We start from the raw sequence: 23092 nt of genomic DNA, 5'->3' as shown, positions 1-23092 counted from the left end.
TTTTATTTCCAGGCGACCTCACATGGGGTCACGACCCCAAGGTTGAAAACACCTGGCATATAGAGTTTAATTTAAAAAAATAAAATTTTCCATGCTTCACTATCACATAGGATAAAATAAAGTAGTAAGAATAACTTTCTTTTCATCTTTTTTTTTTTTATTATTGCACATTAATAAGTTCATTTCACACGTTTAGAATGAAAATATTTGATGATTAAAGGTAAAAGATTCCACTGACTGACTGACTGACTGACTGACTGAATGTGATTCCTTTTGAACTTTGCACATCACAAATCTGCTCAAACAAACATGGCTCCAGGCTCTTTGCACACATGGGTGTGTCCGAATCCGTAAATCTCTTAAATCTGGTAACAACTGTGTTTGGCATGCGTCATGGTGGTTTAATCCTTAATCTAACTTGTTTATTTTTATAAATCGGTCCTGGGTTTTTTTTTTTTTTTTTTTTACTTGTAAGTGTCCTCTTCCTGTTTAGATCCACTTATTTGGTGCGTAAAGAAGGATTTGTTTCCCAAAAAGGCGCTTTGAGTGTCGCCTAAATGTCATCAGATGAACTTGAGACACCCCCACGTTAGCAGCTTGGCCCCCGGTGTGGTTTCCACTGCTCTTGTGCTCTGCCCCACTTTGTTATTTGTCAGTTTCTCTGCGCCGCCGCTGCGTAAAAACGCGTCTGGCACCGCTTCGGAAATGTAGTTCTCTGCTGCGCCTCCCGACATGAACCTAAAATCCGAGCTGCTCAAGTCCGTCTGGTACGCTTTTACGTCTCTGGACGTGGAGAAGTGTGGAAAAGTGTCCAAATCTCAGCTCAAGGTAAGAACTCGATCCACGGAGACGCTGAAAAATCACACCTACGCCAGAAACGTGTACAAACCAGGCAGATTCTTTCTTTAAAAGCTACTTTATGAACAAAATACTAAAGTGGAAACACAAGGTGAGATTCTCCTGTAGCGTTTTCAGAAACCTTAGTATGTAAAACAAAGGGTTAAAGTCATTTATGAATAAAACAACTAAAAGTCATTGTTTGAGTTTGAAGCTCAAAGTTCATGTTTTTTCCTTTGAAGTGGAAAAAATATTGACAGAAGGCTGTCAGTTTTCTTATGTAATGCACTTAAATCCCTTTAAATGGAAAATATAAAAGATAACATTGGTTTTTAAAAATCACTGCTGTTGAAAATAGGGTTTTTTAAACATTAAACTCTATTTTGGAGTTGTATTTCTTTCCCATTCAGTCCCTGTACGTGTCCCTGAGCTCCCATAGGTGGGAGGAATCCCAGTAAATAGCAGACAGCTGTCTCAACATGATCTTTTTCTGAGGACTGTACATGTGTGTTTACTGCTGTGTGAGGAAACAAGGAAGGAGCCTAAGTTCTAACTCATTCCCTGAGGGCCACAGTCCTGCAGGTTTTAAAGTTATGTCATCATGTAGATCATTTTTCAGGTGTGTGTGGGAGCAGGGAGACGTCCCAAAGTCATTAACAATGTTTCTATTGAAATATTCTATTCAAACCCTTCCAGCTTCACCCACGACAAATGTTCATAGAACACGTGACACATGCATCACCTTAATTTGCCTCTATTGGTAAAAACCAAAAAGGGTAAATATTACACAAATTTCAAAAATAAGAAATTCCAAATTAGTTATCAGACACGGAACCAAATAAATGCACAAAATGACTCCAAACACACACACAGAAGATACTCTGTGTATATATATATATATATATATATATATATATATATATATATATATGTATATATATGTATATACAGTATATACAGTATATATATATATATATATATAAATTATTCCAAAAACTCATCAAAACTTCAAACAAAAACCACAAAAAATGACTCAAAATACACACGGAACGGCACCAAAAACACACAAAATACACACAGAAGTGCAACAAAAACACATAAATGACTCTAAATGCACAAAAATGGCCAAAAAAACACAGAATAATGCAAAATAAACACAGAATGACCACAAAAACAAAAAGATTGACTCAAAAAAACACACAGAATGACAACAAAAACACACAAGGTGGTTTAACATTTACATAAAACAATAAAAATACTCAAATAAAAAAAACAAAACAAAATGTTTACTAAAAACAAGTAAAAAACAACAATGAAAATTTTGTATGAACTCAGCGTGTGCTTGTTTTTGCACAATTCTGCTGTATAGTGACACTACTTCACTCCATTACCTGTATCAACCATGTTTGGCACAACATTGTGAAGTTCGATAACCAGTACGGACATCTGATTAGGGAAAGCAGATGAAACCCAAAGCTCCAGTGAGCCTGGATCACGTGCATGTGTCTGTTTGCAGGTGCTTTCTCACAACCTGTACACGGTGCTGAACATCCCACACGACCCCGTGGCTCTGGAGCAACATTTCCAGGATGACGACGACGGGCCGGTTTCTAACCAGGGCTACATGCCCTACCTCAACAAATACATCCTGGATAAGGTTCGTCTCCTCATCCCTGTGTGTGTTTCTGTCCTAGACTAAAGTCATTCAAGTGGGACGTTTAAAGAGAAGGGAGAGAAGAAGGAAAAGACAGGAATAGGATGGGGTTTCTCATGTAGTGCTTTAATACACTTAATTATTATTCATTATTTGTCATTTATCTTACAAAATGTGGACTACATGTCTTACAGCATGGGTTGCCAACATTTTTTGGGTCGTGAACCCATTTCTCACAAATTTCTGGTGACACCAGACTTTTTAAAAAAAATATTATTATTATTATTATTATTTTGATCATGTTTATTATATTGTGTTACAAATACAGAGTAGCCAGGATTAGTGCACAAAGTGATAAGATGCACCACCTCAAATATTTTTATACTGCATTTTATTTGAACTAAATTTAAATTTGAGAAAGTTCAAGTATGATATTTATTGTGTGTGATCAGAATTTTTTTTTTTTTTTTTTTTTTTACCAATTACTAAATATAACACTGTCTTACAGCTTTTGTATAATTTTGCTAATTATTTTACAAAAATGTGTCCAGACCCATTATTGTATCTTTTTATCCCATAAAAAAAGGAAAATCACTTTTATCGAATAACTTAAACTATCGACCCAGTAAAAATGTATATATTTACGAGTATTAGAGATAAATAAACCGTTAATCAATATACTCTGTTAGCCCTCTCATGACTTCTTACTGACGTAATCAATCTGCATATACAAATATAACATAGATATACTCCGAGTGAATGACGTTTGTGTTCTCGTGTTTGTTTTCAAGGTCAAACAAGGAATGTTTGACAAGGAGAAGTTTGACGACCTGTGCTGGACGATGACCATGAAGAAGAACTACCGGGGGGCGCCGCAGGGGGCGTCGCTGTCAGAGAGAGACTGCTTTAAGCTCTTCTGTTTATTCAACCTCCTGTCTGAGGACCGCTACCCACTGGTGATGATCCCAGAGGAGGTGAACACACACACAGTCTCATCACACACACACGAGCACGGGTGCTTTAGTGCAGTTTGCATGTTCTCCCATGAGCTGGTGTTGGTTTTCTCCAAGTAAGCCAAGTTCATGTGAAAAGAAAACGTCACTAGAACAAAGTTGAACGTTATGTCAAGTAGGGGTGTACATTGTCGTGAATCTGACGATACGCTACGATATATCCCGATACTAAACATTACGATATAAGTCACGATATATCGCGATATCAATAGTAATAAATTTCACCTTTACAAGTACAAAATAGTATGAAATACAATTGATTTCATTTTTTTTTTACTTGTGAAAATAAGTAAATGGTAACTAACTGTAATTCAAGTACCAACATAAAAAAAAAAACAAGTGGTATGTTTATCAAAAATGTACATTTTTCAAATAAGTTTACATTTTGAAAGATTCTGATTCTTTTAAGTTCTTAGATTTAAAAATAAATTAAAATAAAGAAGTAACCACATACAGTATATCTATAAAAGTGTCTAGTATGTTTTATGAAAATAAAGGCCAGTCAACTTCCAGCTAAAATGCATTGAGGAGTGAAGTCGTTTAACAAGGTCTGATTTTTCTTACACCCTTAGTTTCTAGCCTTTCAGACATGACTTGCAGCTTTTTTTTAATAAAACGCTGAGAAAAGTAAGGAATTCAAACAGTTATTTTAGCCTTTTTTCTTTTTTTTAAAGTTATATTATTTTCAAACAATAATTTAGGTCTTTACATTGAATGTGATGCCCTTTGGTATCTTGGTGTGATTTTGATTTTTCTTTAATTTATTTATACTAGTGCAGTGTCCGTAGGAAGTATTTATTGCTATAGAAAAGTGGGAGGTTCGGTTTTCAGCTGGGCGGAGCCTCGGGGGGAGTGCAGCATTGCTGGCCCGGCGGGCATCTTGTGGTTCAGCTGACTCAGCGTCACGTGCACAACTCATTGCCTGTGGGGGTTGCACACCCTTGAACCAGGCAGCAGCCATGTTGAAACTCTCCTGTCAGTCTGATCCTGATCTACAGTGATATTTGAGGAACACACACACACACACACAGAGATTCCATGTTAAACAGTTAAATGATAAAATATACTCCAAGACAAACTAAATCATTTTGAAGATACCATGTGATGATGGCTTTCAGTGATAGATCATCTTCCCAGCAGACGAGACCTGTAACTGTAAGTTACTGCAACTGTGAGCGACTTAATGAGGTTTTTCCTTCCTGCACTTCCTCCCTCGTGCTTTTGGTTTCCTGTACGAAGAGACCAAAATAATCTGCTTCTGTAGCGCCGACGCAGTAGTTTTCCTCTGTCAGTGTGTAACGTGTGTGTGTGTGTGCGTGTATGTGTGCACGTGCACAGACCATCTGCAGGCACAGCCTCAAACTTCACACCATGTTTATTTATCAAATATCGTCCAATATTTAAACTTCAATACATTCAAATATTATTCGTTTTCATTAATTTGATTCAAACCTGCACGCCTTATCCACAACTGAATTAGTTGGTCATTTACAAAATGTTTCATGTCTTTTCTGTCATTTTTACTCTCTTGAGCGGGCCGAATTTTGATGCTCTATAGCAGTGTTTCTCAAATGGGGGTACGTGCACTCAAAGAGGTACGCGATGGCACTACAGGGGGTACTTGAGAAAGCGAGAGAGAGGAAAATTTGGTCCCATACCAGGCGTGAGATGACTGGAAATGATAAAAAACTATAGAAATAAATCGATAGGAGCTACTAAATCAAAGTTTTTCAACCTTGGGGTCGGGACCCCATCTGGGGTCGCCTGTAGTTTAAATAGGGTCGCCTGAAATTTCTGAAAAATGTAAATAGATTTTTGTATATATATATAGATGAGCTCAGAAAGAAAATGTCTTTGGGGTCACCAGAATTTCTTGATATTAAAATGGGGTCACGATCCATAAGAGGTTGGGAACCACTGAACTTATTTACAAAATTAGATTATTTAAAATGTGTGTTATCACTAATTCATTCCATCTTATTTTCTATAATTGTTTTTAAATCATTTTCCAAGCAAAATGATGTCGTCTGCAAAGGGGGTACTTGGATTTAGAAAGAAAAGAAAAGGGGGTACTTGATCAAAAAAAGTTTGAGAATCACTGCTCTAAAGGGCCAGATTTGGCCCCTGAGCCTTGAGTTTGACACATGTGATCTAAGTTGATCTCAGAGGATTTAACTTGTGTCTGTTTAAAGCTGGAGTATCTCCTGAAGAAGATCTCCTCAGCCATGAGCCAGGAATGGGACGAGAAGCCCCTGGAGGACCTCATGTCCCATGATGCCTCTGTGGAGGAGGAGGGCGTGTCCGTCTGGTCCTTCCTGGAACACATGGGCGCCGGCCGACTGCTGAGGGTCACCAATGCGGAGGCGTTCAGTCTGGCCCTGGACGAGGTTTTTCTGGAGATGTACCACAATGTTCTGAAGAGGGTGCGTCGCTCACTACCTCTACTAACCATCTGTGTTCTGACTTTACTCAATCATTCCACTCATCTCTCTTTTCCTCAGGGATACATGTGGAAAAAGGGACACGTGCGCAGGAACTGGACTCAGCGCTGGTTCGTGCTGAAGCCCACCTCCATGGCGTACTACGTGTGTGAGGACCTGAAGGACAAGAGAGGGGAGATCCTCCTGGATAAGAGCTGTGTCGTAGAGGTAAGAATCAGAGACAACACGTCTACCATCATCAGGATCAGTGTGTGTGTTTAATAATGTCAAGTTAATGTGTTTTTTTGAGCTTCAGGTGATACATTATTTCATCATAAACACTTTAGAGGACGTGACAAAGTAAAAATATTACTGTTTCCTAAACAGGGAAGCAGCAACAGAAAATGTAACTTTTTTTCAATAAATGGTTAATGAATCACTAATGTTGGGATCACATGTTGTTTGTTTCTGGAGTCATTTTGTGAGTTTTCTGTTGTTGTTTAGTTTTTTTTTTAAGTAATTTTTTGTATTTTTCTTGCTGTTTTTATGTATTTTTATAGTCGATTGGTGTGTTTTCTTTCATTTTGTTTATTTTGATCGTTTTGCTGGTTTTTGATGTGTTTTTGTTGTTTTGTCTTTTATTAATACCGGTTTGTGAGTTTTTATCATTGTATTCTTTGTGCATTTAGTCAATTGTTGGTTTTTTTATTGTTGTGTTGTGTATGTTTGGAATTACTTTGTTTATTGCTATTGTCATTTTGTGTATATTTGTTGTCATTTTGCTTATTTTCTTCATTTTGTTTGTTTTTGGTGTTTTTTTTATGTATTTTTATGTATTTTTGCCATTTCGTGTTATTAATACCTTTTATCATTGTTTTGTGTATGTTTTTGTCAACTGTGCGATTTTTGTTGTCGGTATCTTCAATTATTTTGTATAGTTCTATTGTCATTTTGTGTATTTTTGTCTCTCTTTTTTGTTTTTTTTAAAGTAATTTTGTGTGTTTTCTCCTTGTATTTTTACTTTTGTCATTTTGTGTCTTTTGTGGTAATTTTTTGTGTTTATCACTTTTGTTTTGTGTATTTTTGTTGTTGTTTTGCTTATTTTAATTCTTTAATTTGTTTTTGGAGTCTTCTTTAATGTATTTTTTATCATTTTGTGAGTTTTTAATAGATTTTTGTATGTTATTTATACAATTGTGGGGTTTTTGTTGTTTTTTCTGTGTTATTTTTTATACGTTTATTGTCATTTTGTGTATTTTTGTCGCTGTTTTGTGTTTTTAAAGTCATTTTGTGTATTTCTTCTATCGTTTTGTGTATTTTAGTGTTATTTTTTTTTGTCATTTTGTGATTTTAATATTATTTTGTGTGTTTTTGTCATTGTTTTTTGTCTTTTTAGAGTCATTTTGTTTATGTTACTATTTTGTGTATCTTTCGAGTTATTTTGCATATTTCTTTTGTCATTTTGTGTATTTTCTGTCATTTTCAGTGTTTGCTTTAGGGGCCTCACAAAATTATACGCAGTCCGTGGGCCTCCAGTTTCTAATGTCTGATCTGTAGAATATATAAAGACTGGAAATCAATAGCAGGAGAAAAAAATGAACAAGGGTAGAACAAAGATAGTGGACGAATAAATCATGACTCAGCATTTCATCCCCACCAGCACTGATTTATGAAACACTCGATGGCTACGGGTGGATGGCGTGATTAAGTGATGAGGGGTTTAAACTCTTTGATTGTGTGTGTCCTTCTTGTTCAGCCAATCCCTGACAGGGAGGGGAAGCGCTGCCTCTTCTGCGTGAAAACACACAACAAAACCTTTGAGATGAGCGCGTCCGACCAGAGGCAGAAAGTGGAGTGGACTCAAGGTGTGTTTGAACTTTGATCCTGTTGTTTTGTACAAATAATGTCCATTTATTCAATAATAATGAGCGATGTCATCATTTATATGTAGATAGAGTGGAAGGAATATGAAACAGCTGCTGCACAGAAAGATTTAAAGGGGACGTTTTCCTTCTTTGTAGCTTTGCCGTTAAACAGCTGTTTGTCACGGGAACGGATCTAATCTTTGTGTCCTCGTGAAAATCATCGTAAAAGTATTTTTTTTTAATAGACAGACACTAAAGCACTTTGTTTTGTTTTTTTTACGTTTGCATGTCCTGTGTAAACACTTTGGACTGTTGGCAAAGAATATAAATATGAATTGAAGGGAGGAATATTCAATGCTTAACACCCACCTGCCAATCTGTCTCATGTATCCCACCCATCCCTCTCTTTAGATTAGGAGAACCCCTTCGCCACTCCAATTTAGTAACGTTTCATGTTTTATTTACATGTTGTTACCATGTTGGCCTCATTAATCTCCTAGAGCCTGAACATGTCAACCTGTACGTTTAACGCACACTAAATATCAATTTTGCGCATTACAATTATTCTACATCAGAGAATATATTGACCTCAATTTTTAGTAATGTGCATAGCATGTTAGTAACGATTTAGTAAGATATTAAGGCCACAATATTGTTTATTTCATTAATGCCGTTTATTGTCAACGGGTGGAAAAGGTGTTGGATGATTATGTACAGTGTCTGAAATAGGCTTAAAAATGACTCAGCATGTTGGAAATAGATTCATCAATGTTTCCAAGTACCCCCTGCAATGTCTTCAAGTACCCCTAGGGGTACACGTACCCCTGGTTGGGAACCACTGCCTTAGAGCATCAAATTTTGCCTGTAGCAGACGCAAAAAAGTCAGAGAAAACATGAATACATTTAATTAACAGTCTTTTACTTATTTACGTAAGTTTTTCTTTCTTTCTTTTTTTCTTTCTTTAGTGTTTATTCTTTTTATTTTGAATATTTCTCGAGCCTCTGTAACGCAAGCAATTTCCCCTTGGGATAAATAAAGTATTTCTGATTGTGAATCCTTGTGTAAATTACAGTTGTAGATATCTCCAAATCAATACACAAATTCAGTGAAACCCCACAATATTAACAGGGCTCACATTTTCCCCCACGCTTATATCACATGATGGCAGTCATTCACTCCTCTTCAAATTATCCCACAAAATTTCCACAAATTACATATAAATTGGCCACAACATCTAAAAAATGTAAAGTGAAAATCCAGCAGGGACTGATATCTGTCACTTATTGCTTTGATATTATCGGTGTCGTACATATTTTATCATGTATTTATACATGGAAGCGCAAACTACAGCACAATAATGATTGAATTACTAATTTTCTCGCCCAAAATCTGCGGCCCACGTAAGATAAACTGCTCCGTATTTGGCCCCTGAACTAAAATGAGTTCTGGTTCAATCAATTCAATTCAATTCCTTGATTTGTGCTCCTTCCTGGGTCGTGCTCAGCCGTTCACACGGCTCTCCGTCTGCAGAGCGAGGGAAAGCCGTCCCTGCACCAGGAGCTCAAGCTAAAGAGACGAGTGCAGCGGGAACACAGCCAGCGGGAGCGCAGCCGCAGCAGCCGCAGCAGCCGCGGCAGCCGCAGCAGCCAATCAGACGAGCCCAGTTTGCAGAAGCTGGAGCAGATGGAGAAGGAGAAGGGGAGGCAGGACTCAGAGATTGAGAGCATCATCCAGGTAGGAGGGGGAGCCGAGGGCGGGGCTCGCAAGCAGCATGTGGCTCTGCATCGCCTCTGCTGAGGCTCTAGTCGCTGCCATTTGATCCAATTATCATTTGTATTGGCAGCATGCACGGGAGTTGGAAACTCGTCGGCGGGAAGAGGAGGAGAGAGAGAGGAGGAGACAGAGGGAGGTGCAGATGGAGCTGGAGAGACAGCTGAAAGAGGCGGAGACGGTAACATGATAAGATAACCTCTCCTCATTATTTTAGCTGAAAACATGATCAAACTTCAGAAATACACCAAGAAATGGCTTGGATTCATGTTGCTTTAAACTAGTGCTTCTCAAAATGTGTGGTGCGCCCCCTGGTGGGGAATGGAGGTATGACTGGTGGGGTGTGACAAACAGGAGGAAATGTTCAATTTCATTATTCATTCATTGACAGCAAAGATCATTAACTCATTGACTGCCAAAGACGTCAATTGTGTTTTTTGGGAGGGGTTGCTAGGAGACAGTGTGACGAAGGTCTCCCGTGAATATCGAGTTTGTACCATGATGTAGTGACCAACTGGTGACATGTAGGTGGCAGCAGAGCGCCTATGGATGAGAGATCACCCGTGATGGGCAGAGCTCAGAGGGAGAGGAAAGGAGTTTACGAGACAGAAAATGATGCTACGAGAGTTGATGCTGAAGTTCCCAGCAGCTCACACTCGACCAGAGCATGTGTGGAACTAAGTGGACTATTGAGAGTGTCGAGATGGTGAGATAAAACGATCAAAAAACGGGGCAAGCGGTGATACCCAGCATGTCCGGGATGAGGAGGAAGTTGCGTGTGGGGAGAATGATGGGGGAGAGACTTGGAGGATGGCCAAAATACAGTAGGAAATCCATTCAACTCTGACATTGATAGCAAAATAGTAATAATGTTTCCATCAAAAGCCCGGTATCCGTGTTGTTTTTGTAGTTTTATAGAAGGAAACCAATGTTGAGGTGTCCCTAAAGCACAAAAAAAGTCATTAATAGGTTTTTTCAGAAAAAGCCGTTTTTCTCAGCTTTTTGTCACAAACTGGCGATTTGTGTGAAACTTGCCTCTACAAAATTATTTTTTCTGATGAAAGTAGAATCTAATCTTTGAGAATCTGGTTTCAGATTTCAGATTGTCATAGTACAAAATATTCAGTGAAAATCATCTAATATGGGGCAATATGGGGTTGGCAATAACACTAAACAAAACACCTACACAATAATAAAGTAATAATGACATGGAATGGAATGATAAACATACTTTCAAGAGCTGACCTAAAAAAAAAAATTTTCAGAAGCTTTTTGGCACAGATTGCAAACAATATTTGGTTATTTTCTGTATTTCTGGCTGCTGCACTTTTACATTTGTTTTTAATGCCGGTAATTAGTTTAATCTAGTTTTTGAGTTTTGATTAATTTAAGAAATATGTTACTTGCATTGTGAAACTTTTTCCTGTTAGTTAATTTCATACGTGCACTGAATTTTTTTTAATTATTTTTCTTAAACTTTTTGGCACAGATTGCAAACAATGTTTCATTATTACTTGTATTTTGGACTACTATTGTTTTAGTTTTTTTTTTACACAGATGATTAGATCAATTAGTGTTTTGATTTATTGTGAAATATGATGCTACTTGTTCCCGGTTAGTTCAATACTGTACGTTTAAAAATGTGTCAGCTTTGGTCAAAGTGAGGAATACCCAAAAACAGTTTGAGAACCACTGCTTTAGACACAGTAGAGACCAGGTTTCCTGTTGACATTATAAACAGTATTTCTACTCTTTAAATAAAGCTCCTTATATGTATTTGTGTTTATGATGTTGTCAGAGAACGTAATCGGCCATTTCTTGTCCCTGTGTGTGTGAGCTGCAGCTGAGAGACAGCATGCAGGCTGAAATGCAGGAGAAAGAAAAGGAGGCGGAGCAACAAAAGAGGAGGATCCAGGAGCTGGAGATGATTCAGATGAAACTGGAGGGTGCCCTCAACGTGGAGATCCAGGCTCGGCTGGAGGAGGAGAGAGCCAGGCAGGAGCTGGAGAGGTACCTCACAATATCCTGGTACATGTGACCAGGGTTGGGGTCAATTATAATTGTAATCACGTAATTGATCATTATTTACAATTATGGGATAATTATAATTGTTGTTTTAAAAATATGTTGCTGTTGTAATCGTAATTAAATTGTAATTTAATTTAGATAATTGGCTTTGTAATTGTAATTGCCATGAAAATTCTATAAAAATTGTCAATTGTAAATTAACGCAAACTGGGGAACCATGTTACAGTTCTACACATATGTAGTTAATTATTATTAAAATATGTTTCATATTAGGCTTTCCCACATTTTACCATTTAAAAAAAAAATATTCTTGTGGTATACTGACACAAAAAAGCACAGATGTCCACACCAAAGATATTAAAACCTATATTTTTATTGATTAGGAAGCCTAACAAGGTCACCAATAGATAGTAAGTACATTAGATTATAGATATTTGTTTTTAGTGTATTTTACAGCTGATTTAGGACCCGTTATCATAAGAGATGCTAACAGAAAGCTAACACAAGAGGAACGTTAACTTTTATTAGGTGATTTATTCCAGGCTCAGTAATTATAATTAAACTTTAGTAATTGAGAATGCAATTGTAATTGTCTTTCTGAGGGAAAAAATATATTGTAATTTAATTGTAATTGGAAAAAATGCTGGTCACTGAAATTGTAATTGAACTGTAATAGAACATGGGTAACTGAAAAATGTAATTGACCCCAACCCTGCATGTGACCGTGGCACCTCAAAGGTCTTTATTCTCTTCTCCGTCCTCTCTGCAGGCTGCTGGCAGCTGAGGAGGAGAAGAGGAAGCAGTTCTTGCTCCTGCAGGAGCAGCAGAAGACGCTGCATGACCTGAGCCCCGTGCTGGAGGCCTCAGACCTCGGGGTGCACGAGGACGACCCCTCTGCCCTGTACTCAGCCTCTCAGGAGCTCCAGGACCTGCAGGCGTCCCGGGAGAGGAGCCACCAGCGGCTGGAGGTGAGCAACCGTCTGATGCACACGTGATGTGGATAGTTTGTTTCCAACCAGTCCAAAAATGATCTTTATAAAATGTTACTTCTGTTTAATGATACAAAAATATGTTTTCTAGTGATTCATTCATTTATCAATTACAGAAAAATGACACACTAAAAAATAGCACAGTTCATTGCTTTTTTTTTTTACACTCCAAACACTGCGGAACCTTTCTCATTGCATGAGTTTCCGGTATACCCTTAACACTGATGCACAGACCACAACACAAGAAATGGGAGAACCAGAGGAGAAGTCAATGTTGTGTGGAATGAAATTATAAAAGAAAAGCCCAGTTGTGTGCAAATTGTGCAAGAAAGAGTTTGACAATCTCCTGGTCTCAGCTAGCACCTCAATGCTAAACATGTAGCAGCTAGCACCTCAATACCAACTTTGCACTTGTCTGGAATGTTCTGTACTAAGTGCCATTTTTTTTTTTTTTTATTTTAATGCACAAAAACAAGTTTGTTTTGGAAAGTTTACAAAAAAATCCAAAAAAGTATGAATATAGCTTACTTAAAATTAAGTTTGTGCTTCGTGAACAACGCAATCATAATGTTCTTTATTCATAATTTTGTTGTTTAAAATCAGTTATTGTTTTCATTGATTCAGTCATAAACGATTCGATTGAAAAACGTTGCTTCTCGTGTCAAAAACTGTGAGGCCATTAATTGAGATTAATTAATTCTCTAAAGTCTCTAATTAATTAGATTTTTTTTTTTAATCGAGTCCCACCACTAATATTTTCCCCCAAAATTGTAACTTTCAAACCAACTTTAATCTGCATTTCTGAAACAGAAAATCTTACAGTTTTCCTGACAGTCTGTGCAGCAGCTGTTTCATATTCCTTTCAGTCACTGTCGTTTTTATGGATATTTTATGGTTTTTTAGAAAACTAGTTTTGCTATATTTAACATTTTTTTCACAACAATTCATTTTCTAGTAAAGAATTAAAATTAAGGATTTCTGGTCTTGATGTGCTCTGCAGGAGGTTCAGGAGAAGCTGAGAAACGCCAGCCAACACGTGCGACACTGGAACGTACAGTTAAACCGCCTGATGAGGCCCATCACCCCTGCAGGTTAGAAACCTTAAGCATTCCCTCCAGGGGCCAAAAGCAGTCAAGAGTGGCCAAAACTGGCCAAATAAAGAGGAACCAGGTGGTATGTAGTGGTAAAGGGTAGCTTTAATGAGGAAAATGTGGCAAACAATAGTGAAAAAGGCAAAAATGTGCAACAAAAAGATGCAAAATGTAGGAAAAATAGGAATTATGTTGTATTTAGTGGGCAAAAGTTAGCTTATTTGGATGAAAAGTGGCATAAAAAGAGTGTAAAGTGACTAAAATGAGCCAAAAGCAGTCAATAGAGGCCAAAAAATGGCCAAATAAAGAGGAACCAGGTGGTATGTAATGGTAAAGAGTAGATTAAATGAGCAAACTGTGTCAAACAATCGTGAAAAAGGGTAAAATGTGGCAAACAATAATGAAAAAGGGCAAAAATGTGGAACAAAAAGAGGCAAAATGTAGGGAAAAAGGAAACAAGTGGTATTTGTTGGGCAAAAGTTAGCTCATACTTAGTGTGGAGTGAAAGAATAATGTCTTAATTCTGTAAAGCGATTTGAGTGTCTATGATGAAGCACTATATAAAATCCAATGTATTATTATTATGAAAAGTGGACAAAAAATTTAAGACAAGGATAAAAATTGGATAAAAGTGTCAAAAAAAACTTGCAAAAATGGACAAAAAATAGGAAAAAAGAAGCTAATGTATAAAAAAGTATCGGAACTTTTTGAAAAGAGGCAAACATGGGACAAATAAAGTTGCAAAATGGCCAAAGAAAATAGGTAAAAAGAAAAGATTCCCCCTTTTAAGGTTTTCTGGGGGAATAATAATTTAAATTAAGACATAAAAAGCCACATGTTGAGCATCACTGACTTAATAACAGCTTCTATGTGGTGTCTGCTGATAATGTAGTGGACTGGTCTGAACAGAAAATACCAGGGCTGAGTTTTTGTCCCAGTCCCCCCCTGGTTCTGTCTCTAAGTGAAGTCGCTCACCTGTCACTGAACCTTCCGTCTTCCTCCTCCAGAGCGCCTGGAGAACCGCCTGATGTCCACACGCACATGTCCGAAGAAGGAGGGAGCGCTGGCCAGCAGCGAGTTCATCTCCAAGTTCACAAAACAAGCCGATGTGGACCGACAAATCAACAAGGATGAGGAGACGCTGGAGGAACAGCTGGAGAACATCTGCATGAGCGACCAACCGCCCGGGAAACCCAACGGACAAATGCTGGACAAGTGTTAGACTTTACCCAAATATCACAAACCTCTGATCATGGAAACAATGGCATTTATACTTTATATGTACGTAACGCACAGACGGATGACGGCGTACATCACACATGGGCAACTAGCGGCCCGGGGGCCACATGCGGCCTTCGTTCTAATTATGTGCAGCCCCCATAACATGTCATACAAGAAGTTGGAATGAATACAAAGCCCAATATATCACACACAACACAGAGAAAAAGACAGAAAATACACAAAATGGTTCCAAAAAAAAATTACCGGTACTCATAAAACACAAAAAAAAAAAATCACAAAAAAGACACACAAAACAATTACACATAAGGTATACAAAGTGACTCCAAAGACACACAAAATACCAACAAACTTTCACAAAATGACAGAAAACACAAAAAATATCATCTAAACTTTACAAAAAGGTTGCAAAAATACACAAAATGACTCATAAAACACAAAAAAGACACACAAACTATTATACAAATACAAAAAGACTCCAAGACACACAAAATGTTGACAAGAATATGCAAATATCATCACAATTACACAAAAAGGGTCCAAAACTACACAAATTCTCTCACAAAATGGAAAAAATGTCAACAGACATACAAAACAATAACACATACTGTATACAAAGTGACTCCAAAGATACTCAAAATGCCAACAAAAATTCACAAAATGACAGAAAATACACAAAATATCATGAAAACTTCACAAAAAGGTTCCAAAAATACACAAACTGACTCATAAAGCACAAAAAAAATCACAAAATAACACAAAACAATTATACTGTACTTATACAAAAGGACTCTAAGACACACAAAATGTTAACAAAAGTCCACAAAATGACAGTAAAATACACATACTGTAACAACAAACATGGAAAAAGACTAAAAATGCCCAAATTGATAACAAAAATACACAACAACACACATTATGACTTTGAAAAATACAAAAAATTGTGTGACAATTTCCCCAAAATACATTACACTTTTTTGTTTCCTGTATTAATGCTCACATATGTTATTATTCAAAATGCTGAGATAAATGTTGATAATGTGTTCCTCGAATCAGAAAATCACATTTCTGTGGCTCCCGCTGTGATAAAAGCTGCCCATCTCTGTCGTACATGACGTGATTCATGTTTTTAATAAAAACACACGACGAGGAGTGAGCAAAGTTTAAAACTTTACAATAAACTTTGATGAATGAAACCATTGGTGTTGGTATTTGTGTGTCGGCCGGGGATCCACTTTCCATTTTAGTTTAAAACAGTCCTTAAATTATAAGCTCTTTCATTTTCAGTCTAATCCATTGAAGGTTGTGCTTTAAAAATAAACATGTATATAAACAGTATTGCCTGTCTGATAAAAAAAATAAAACAAAAAACAGTTGATGCTAAATTGAATAGTTTGAATTGACCAGAAATCAATGTTTATATGATTATAAAACAGCAAACCATATAAATATTTCCATATAAATTAGACTATTTCACACTCATAAATAAATGTTTTGTTTCAAAATTTGTTTTGCAAAAGTAACAGCTGAAAATTATTTTATTATCATTTATGAAACCAGACAGCTTTTATTGTTGTGTATATTTGTACTATTATTATTTTTAATCTTATTTTACTGCGGTAATGTGTGCACTTATTTAATCCTTATTTAATTAACAGTCTTTTACTTAATTATGTACGTTTTTCTTTATTTTTTATTGTTTATTCCTTTAATTTGCAATATTTCTTGAGCGGCTGTAACGCAAAAAATTTCCCCCCCTGGGAAAAATAAAGTACTTTTGATACTGATTATTATTATTATTATGGGTTTGACGCTATGATTTAGGTGGACAGAGGTGGCGCTGCAGTGTACCAAAGCTGGTAATTTAACCCGGAAGTTAAACGTCACCGACCCCTGAACAAGATGGCGTCCTCCATGGAGCAGTCATGTCCCTGGTCATGCCGGGCTGAGAGGTGATATAAGATCACTTTTCATTAACTCTTTGAATCAGATTCAACCTCTGGATTAACGGTCATGTTGAGTCCGGTGGCTGTTGCCATGGCAGCGGCTTGCAGACGGATGCTCGGTTCTCTGGTTCCTCTGAGCCGCAGACTCTGCTCCAACCGTCCCGAGCCCACCGACCCTTCCTCGTACACAGAGTCCACAGAGGGACGGCCGCGGAGAGCCTGGAAGAATCCGAGCAGCTGCTCCGTGCTGCTGTTCCCGGGTCAGGGCAGCCAGTTCATGGGTATGGGTAGAGGGCTGCTGCAGTACCCCAACGTGAGGGAGATGTTCTCCGAGGCTCAGCGGGTCCTCGGCTACGACCTGCTGTCTCTGTGTCTGCACGGTCCGGAGGAGCAGCTGCGGAAGACCGAGCACTGTCAGCCGGCCGTGTTCGTCACGTCCCTGGCTGCTGTGGAAAGGCTCCACCACCTCAACCCGGAGGTAGGAAAACTGCTCTCCGAGATCGGAGATTAAATATCGGACATGACGATACACGGCTGGGTTGGATTAAAGCACGGGCTCCCAATCCTAAATGGTGGGTCGGGGACTTGTTTTTAGTGGGTCCTCTGAGCTTGTGCTTTTATTTTGAAGGATGACAGGAGTGCCATCTATCCTTACATGTAACGGTAGGAAGCAATAATGTGTTATTTACTTAACATAATTAGTTACTTTTTTTAAATTTATGTAATTAGTTACTTTTCAATAACCAACTACTCCAAAGAAACAATTCCACGCGTTTAATTGAAACTTTTTTTAATATGTATATTTAAATTTTCTGGATTAAAAAAAGCTTTTTATTTAATTGTGTAACTTTCTACTTATGTAATGAACAATAAGATTGTGATTAAAGTTGCAAAAGTAGGGTTTATTTCCACGGGAAATTTAAGATGAAGAATTTGGCGAAATATTCAGAAATATAAGTCTTTAATTGGAATTATTTATGGCGATCAACTGGAAATGGTAGGTAATTTTATATAATTTTATATAACTGTATCATATCCAAAAAATCAGCATCCTTTAAAAATAATAAATACATAAATTCCAGGATTTTTAAAAGTTGGAAACATTTCAATGGAATTAAGGGGGAATTTTCAAAATTGAAAGTCAGCCCTGAACCGGGATGCGTTTGAAAAATAAAAATAATACATTTTAGCATTAGCTAAAATATCAACCTTGGTTATTTAAAAGTTACTCACATTTTCTGGTTAATTCAACAACATTAAAAAAAATATATATATTTTTTAATATTAGTTGAGTTCAACAGCTTAAGTTCCTAATTATGATGCATGTGTTAAATTACACTGCTCCATATTTTTGTGTTATTCGATGTCAGACTTTCATGTCGTCATTCATTAATCCTGGTTTGAAAACAACAAAGGGCTTTAATAATAATTTTAAATTACACAAGTGAATTAATTTATGATGCCTTTTTTATGCACCACAACATTGATGTACCATTTATGCTCTAGTTTTGTAGTTTATTGTATTATTATGTATTTTAGTTGCTGCACGATTTCTTCGTCTTTTGCATTCAAAGACAAACCCATGGTGTCTTTGGGGCCTTGAACCACAAATTGAGAACCTATGATTTAAAGCCTACCAATATTTTAACTGTAAATAACCCAATATATAATATTTGTAATTTATATTAATCCCAACATCTGTAAAACATCAAACCAGCGGTCGTTCTCAAAGTGTGGTCAGAGAACCATTCATGGGTCGTGTGTGCCCCCTAGTGGTCCATGAGGTGACAAGGCAACTTATGTTTTTAAAATTGTCTCACTGTCATTTAATGTCAACATTTGTGAAAAATCTTACCTTATTTTAATATTTAGTGTGTAATAATGAACTTCTCAATATATTGACTGAATAAAATGTCTCAATAGTTATAGAAATCACTCATTCGCTTCTGTTTTTGTCGTTCAGCATGCTTCACCTGAATAATTAATGTATTAAGAATAGATTTGACCCTTTTTACCTGGATGTAATGGCATATATAAATAATTTTATTTTGGTGACATGTCCACAGGCCACTGACTCGTGTGTGGCCGCAGCAGGGTTCAGCGTGGGAGAATTTGCGGCGCTGGTCTTTTCTGGAGCCCTGAGCTTCACAGAAGGTGATCAGTCATGTTTTTTTTTTTTTACGCCGTGAGTTTTATTAAAGTCGTCCTGACTCCAAACTTCATTCCTCTGTCCCCCCCCCCGCAGCGCTGTACGCCGTGAAGGTGAGAGCCGAAGCCATGCAGAGGGCGTCTGAGCTGGTTCCCAGTGGGATGCTGTCTGTGGTGGGCCGGCCTCAGGCCAACTATAAGCACGCCTGCATCCAGGCCATAGAGCACTGTAGGGGTCTTGGCCTGGAGGAGCCCGTGTGCTCAGTGGCTAACTACCTGTTCCCTGATGGGCGCGTCATCGCAGGCCATCAGCAGGTAGACGCCATAATGCACGCTAAAATAACATATCTTCTCCATTGTGGCACAGGGCTGGACGATATGAACAAAAATGATATTTCAAGATTTTACCACAATAAACTCTTACTGGGATGTCACTGTAGGGTTCTCGTCTGCGTTGTGGAGCGTAAGGGCCCCCTACGGTGTATTTTTGATCTCCTACGGCAGACATGGGCAACTGGTGGCCAGGGGGGCGAAATGTGCCCCTCAGTCAGATTTTTTGTGGCCCTTAAGGCAAACCCCCAAAAATTGTAATTCAAGAAGTTGGAAGGAATATGAAGCCCAACATAATACACAAATGCACAAAGTATAGAACAGCTCCAAACACACACAAACTGTTAGCGAAATTACACAAAATGACAGGAAGATACAGAAAACTACAACAAAAATACAGAAAGTGACCCCAAAAACCCACAAATAAACAACAAAAATGCAGAAAATGACAGAAAAATATACATTACAACAAGAACACAAAAAAATAAGGGGGAGGGGTGTGCCCTGACCCCCCTAAAACACTCTAAGGCAGGTGAAAGTTTGTCTCTGGTTAAAGTCACATGTTTGTGTGCTTAACTTCTATCGTGGGGTCTTCACTGTCTGCATGTTGTTGTATTTCCAGGCTCTGGATTTCCTCCAGCAGAACTCAAAGCGGCTGCACTTCGTGAGGACCGCCCCCGTCCCTGTTAGCGGGGCGTTCCACACTGAGCTGATGGCGTCAGCCGCCGAAGCGCTCAGAGCGGTGCTCAGGCAGGTGGAGGTCAGTCTACTCTGCTGCCCCACACACCAGGGCTGGGGTCAATTATAATTGATAATTAATTACAATTGTGATATATCTGTAACTGAAAAAACCTGTTATAAGTTCATTGTGATTGAGTTCAGATAATTGACTTTATAATTGTAATTAGAAAAGGCTACTCTATAAAAAACTGTAAATTACAGTTTATTTAAACGCAAACCTGGGGAACCAAGTTAAAGTTCTATGGCTTAAACATACGTAGTTAACAATTAATAAAATGTGTGCATATCGAGCTTATCTGTCAGTTCTCTTCAGGATCATTTTACCATTAAAAATAAAATAATAATAATAATCATCTTGGTCTATATTGACAGAAAAAAGGCTCTAACGCCCACACCAAAAATATTAAAAACCAATATTTTCATGGATGAGGAAGAAACAAGAGATGAAATTCAAATTTGATGATAGATGATATTTTTTAGTGTATTTTACAGCTGATTGACATGGGTCACAACTGACCTGTTATCATTAGAGATGCAAACAGGAAGCTAACACAAGAGGAAGGTGAACTTTAGTAATTGAAACCCTCACTGTAATTTAGTTTTATAGGTAAATAATAATTGTAATTTTAATTGTAATTGGAAAAAATGCTGTTCACTGTAATCATAATTGAATTGTAATTGTACACTGTAGTTCAGTGGTACTCTAGGGTCAAGTTTAGTAGATTTTAGTGTAGGTTTAGTAAGAAAAAAGGGGGGAAAAACGAGAGAGAAAAAAATGTAATTGAAGTCCTAATTGTAATTGAACACTGTCCACATGCTCACCTAGCCTCTAATCATCGCTCCGTCTCAGGTGCGGCGTCCCGAGATCAACGTTTACTCCAACGTGGACGGTAAACGCTACATGAACGAGAGCCACGTGCGGCGGCAGCTGGTGAAGCAGCTGGTGTCTCCGGTGAAATGGGAGCAAACGCTGCACGAGGTGTACGAGAGAACGCAGGGATCCACGTTTCCTCACACGTACGAGGTGGGGCCGGGCCGACAGCTGGGGGCCACGCTGCAGAGGTGCAACAGGAAGGCCTTTCAGGAGTACACGCACGTGGAGGTGACTGTGGACGAGGACTGAGTGCACGCACAGACTGCTATTAGTAATTAAGTAGATTTTTTTTATATGAATAAAGAGCACTCAGTTTGTCTTTGCAGAGTTTATTCACATCATTTCAACAGAAAGTCCAGCTCCCTTCACTTTATATTACGCATTCGTGTACAAATGTGGGCCTCGTTTAACCAGAACCATCAGTGCTTCTTAAAGCTGCTGCAGTTTGACTGCATTCAACAACATGGCACGAGAAAGTAAACGGTAAGAAAAATCTTTAAAAAATAAAAGCGTCACTCATAAAAAAAAGTCAAATGTAAATCAGTTTGAGACGACAGAGGAGGATTAGGAACGCTGGGTTTAGAAATCAGACTGCTCGAATTTTCAAAGAAATCTGAGAATAAATGTCAAAAACGTGAAAAAAAACAGCAAATCATTGACTTATTGAGTCATCAGATTAGATCAGTGGTTACCAACCTTTTTTGGGTCGTGACCGCATTTTGATATCAAGAACTTCTGGTGAATTCTCCCCTGGCTGTTGTGCAAATACACAATAGCCAGGATTAGTGGCAAAATTGTGCCAGCTCAGAATTTATTATTAATTAATTAGATTTATATTTGACAAAATGAAAGTATAGAATATAGTTGTTTAAGATTTGTGTTTTGATTTACAAATTGTATTTTTAACCAGTCTTGACCCCCAAGGTCGAAAACACTGGATTAAAGGAAGAAGCTGGTTTACAGAATGAAAATTTTAAGTTGAAACTTAGTCTTTTTGTTGATTTGTTACAGAGAAAAAGGCCAATATTGCTATACAGTGCATTTGGAGGAATTAACAGAAGAAGAAATGGTTAAATGGTTTTCAGAAACATCAATAACTTTCAAAACAAATCATCTTTTTGGCATCAGAGGATCTCCTGCCTCCACCTTCTTTTCCCTACATACTTATCTCTCATACCTACATGAACAAACCTTCTCAGCCTCATCCCTCTATCATCCTCATCACTAATCTTTCTCTACATCCTCAGCTCTGCCCAAACCTCCTGTTCAACCTCCATTAGACAATCAGAAATACATCATCAATACTAATATTACTACTACTACTTCTTTTAAAGAATAACTAAACCCCAAGCCACTTTTTTTCTGCTGAAAACCAATGTATTTGAATATTAAGTAGTGTTTATTGACTGATCCTGATCTAACTCATCAATTTAATCAAAGTATTTCATTTTGGCCTATGTCAGATGTTCCCAACCTTTTTTGGGTCGTGACCCCATTTTGATATCACAACTGTCTGGTGACCCGAGAGACATTTTTTTTCTAGTGCACAAAGTGAGAAAATGCACCACCTACAATATTTTTATTTTATATTTTATTTGAACAAGATTTATATTTGAGAAAGTTGAAGTGTACAATACAGTTATTTGATATGTATTGTGTGTGATGTTTTTTTTTTTTTTTTTACAAATTACTGAACTTTTCAGGTGACCAAATTAAAAATATAATTTTAAGCTTTTTTTTTCTTCATTTTTTTAACCCAAGTTTTTATTTTTTCACCAATTACTATGCTATTGGAAACACCCTGTAACCAAGAAAGCAGGGGTTCCCAACCTTAGGGTCGGGAGACACTGAGAGGGGGTCACCAGATGCGTTCAAGGAACCATTAGTAATAGTCTAAAATTATAATTATTATTATTACAATTTAAGCCCATTTTTAATCTTTTTCTGCAACTACACCAAACTTGCCACATTTGGACCTATTTTCATCACTTTTTTGCCAGATTTTTGCTCCCTTTAAGACATTTTTGCTACATTAATCCCATTTCTGTCATTTCTCCATTTTTTTCTGCACATTTTTCCACTTTCAAGGCATTTGTGGCACTTATAAACCCTTTCTACCACTTTTTCCACCTGAGAACGAGATTCT

The 23092-nt window shown here is 37.6% G+C and overlaps 2 protein-coding genes across 2 annotated transcripts; both read left to right on the top strand.

The window, feature by feature from the left end:
* The first annotated feature begins 497 nt into the window (after window positions 1-497).
* Window positions 498-15206, top strand: def6c (DEF6 guanine nucleotide exchange factor c). The gene is made up of 12 exons (XM_028449317.1): window positions 498-828; window positions 2354-2494; window positions 3283-3465; window positions 5697-5927; window positions 6006-6152; window positions 7681-7789; window positions 9295-9524; window positions 9634-9741; window positions 11404-11570; window positions 12358-12556; window positions 13578-13668; window positions 14676-15206. The coding sequence occupies exons 1-12, from the start codon at window positions 733-735 to the stop codon at window positions 14888-14890; spliced, it is 1917 nt and encodes a 638-aa protein (XP_028305118.1). The 5' UTR covers window positions 498-732; the 3' UTR covers window positions 14891-15206.
* Window positions 15207-16743: 1537 nt separating this feature from the next.
* On the top strand, window positions 16744-21264 carry mcat (malonyl CoA:ACP acyltransferase (mitochondrial)). Its single transcript, XM_028449318.1, has 5 exons — window positions 16744-17331; window positions 18920-19007; window positions 19099-19316; window positions 19954-20091; window positions 20923-21264. The coding sequence occupies exons 1-5, from the start codon at window positions 16921-16923 to the stop codon at window positions 21193-21195; spliced, it is 1128 nt and encodes a 375-aa protein (XP_028305119.1). The 5' UTR covers window positions 16744-16920; the 3' UTR covers window positions 21196-21264.
* The last annotated feature ends 1828 nt before the right edge of the window (window positions 21265-23092 follow it).

The sequence above is a fragment of the Gouania willdenowi genome, chromosome 6 (assembly GCF_900634775.1).
Source record: "Gouania willdenowi chromosome 6, fGouWil2.1, whole genome shotgun sequence".
Lineage (NCBI taxonomy): Eukaryota > Metazoa > Chordata > Actinopteri > Blenniiformes > Gobiesocidae > Gouania > Gouania willdenowi.
Note: the sequence above shows the minus strand (reverse complement) of the source record. Positions and strands in the feature narration are given on the sequence as shown.

What these genes read in the sequence shown, in the direction of transcription:
- def6c (XM_028449317.1), top strand. Translation starts at nt 733, where the DNA reads ATGAACCTAAAATCCGAGCTGCTCAAGTCCGTCTGGTACGCTTTTACG. An exon ending in TGTCCAAATCTCAGCTCAAG is followed by an intron (nt 829 to 2,353) that starts GTAAGAACTCGA and finishes GTCTGTTTGCAG; the next exon opens with GTGCTTTCTCACAACCTGTA. An exon ending in GCCAGGCAGGAGCTGGAGAG is followed by an intron (nt 11,571 to 12,357) that starts GTACCTCACAAT and finishes TCCTCTCTGCAG; the next exon opens with GCTGCTGGCAGCTGAGGAGG.
- mcat (XM_028449318.1), top strand. Translation starts at nt 16,921, where the DNA reads ATGTTGAGTCCGGTGGCTGTTGCCATGGCAGCGGCTTGCAGACGGATG. An exon ending in AGCCCTGAGCTTCACAGAAG is followed by an intron (nt 19,008 to 19,098) that starts GTGATCAGTCAT and finishes CCCCCCCCGCAG; the next exon opens with CGCTGTACGCCGTGAAGGTG. An exon ending in CGGTGCTCAGGCAGGTGGAG is followed by an intron (nt 20,092 to 20,922) that starts GTCAGTCTACTC and finishes GCTCCGTCTCAG; the next exon opens with GTGCGGCGTCCCGAGATCAA.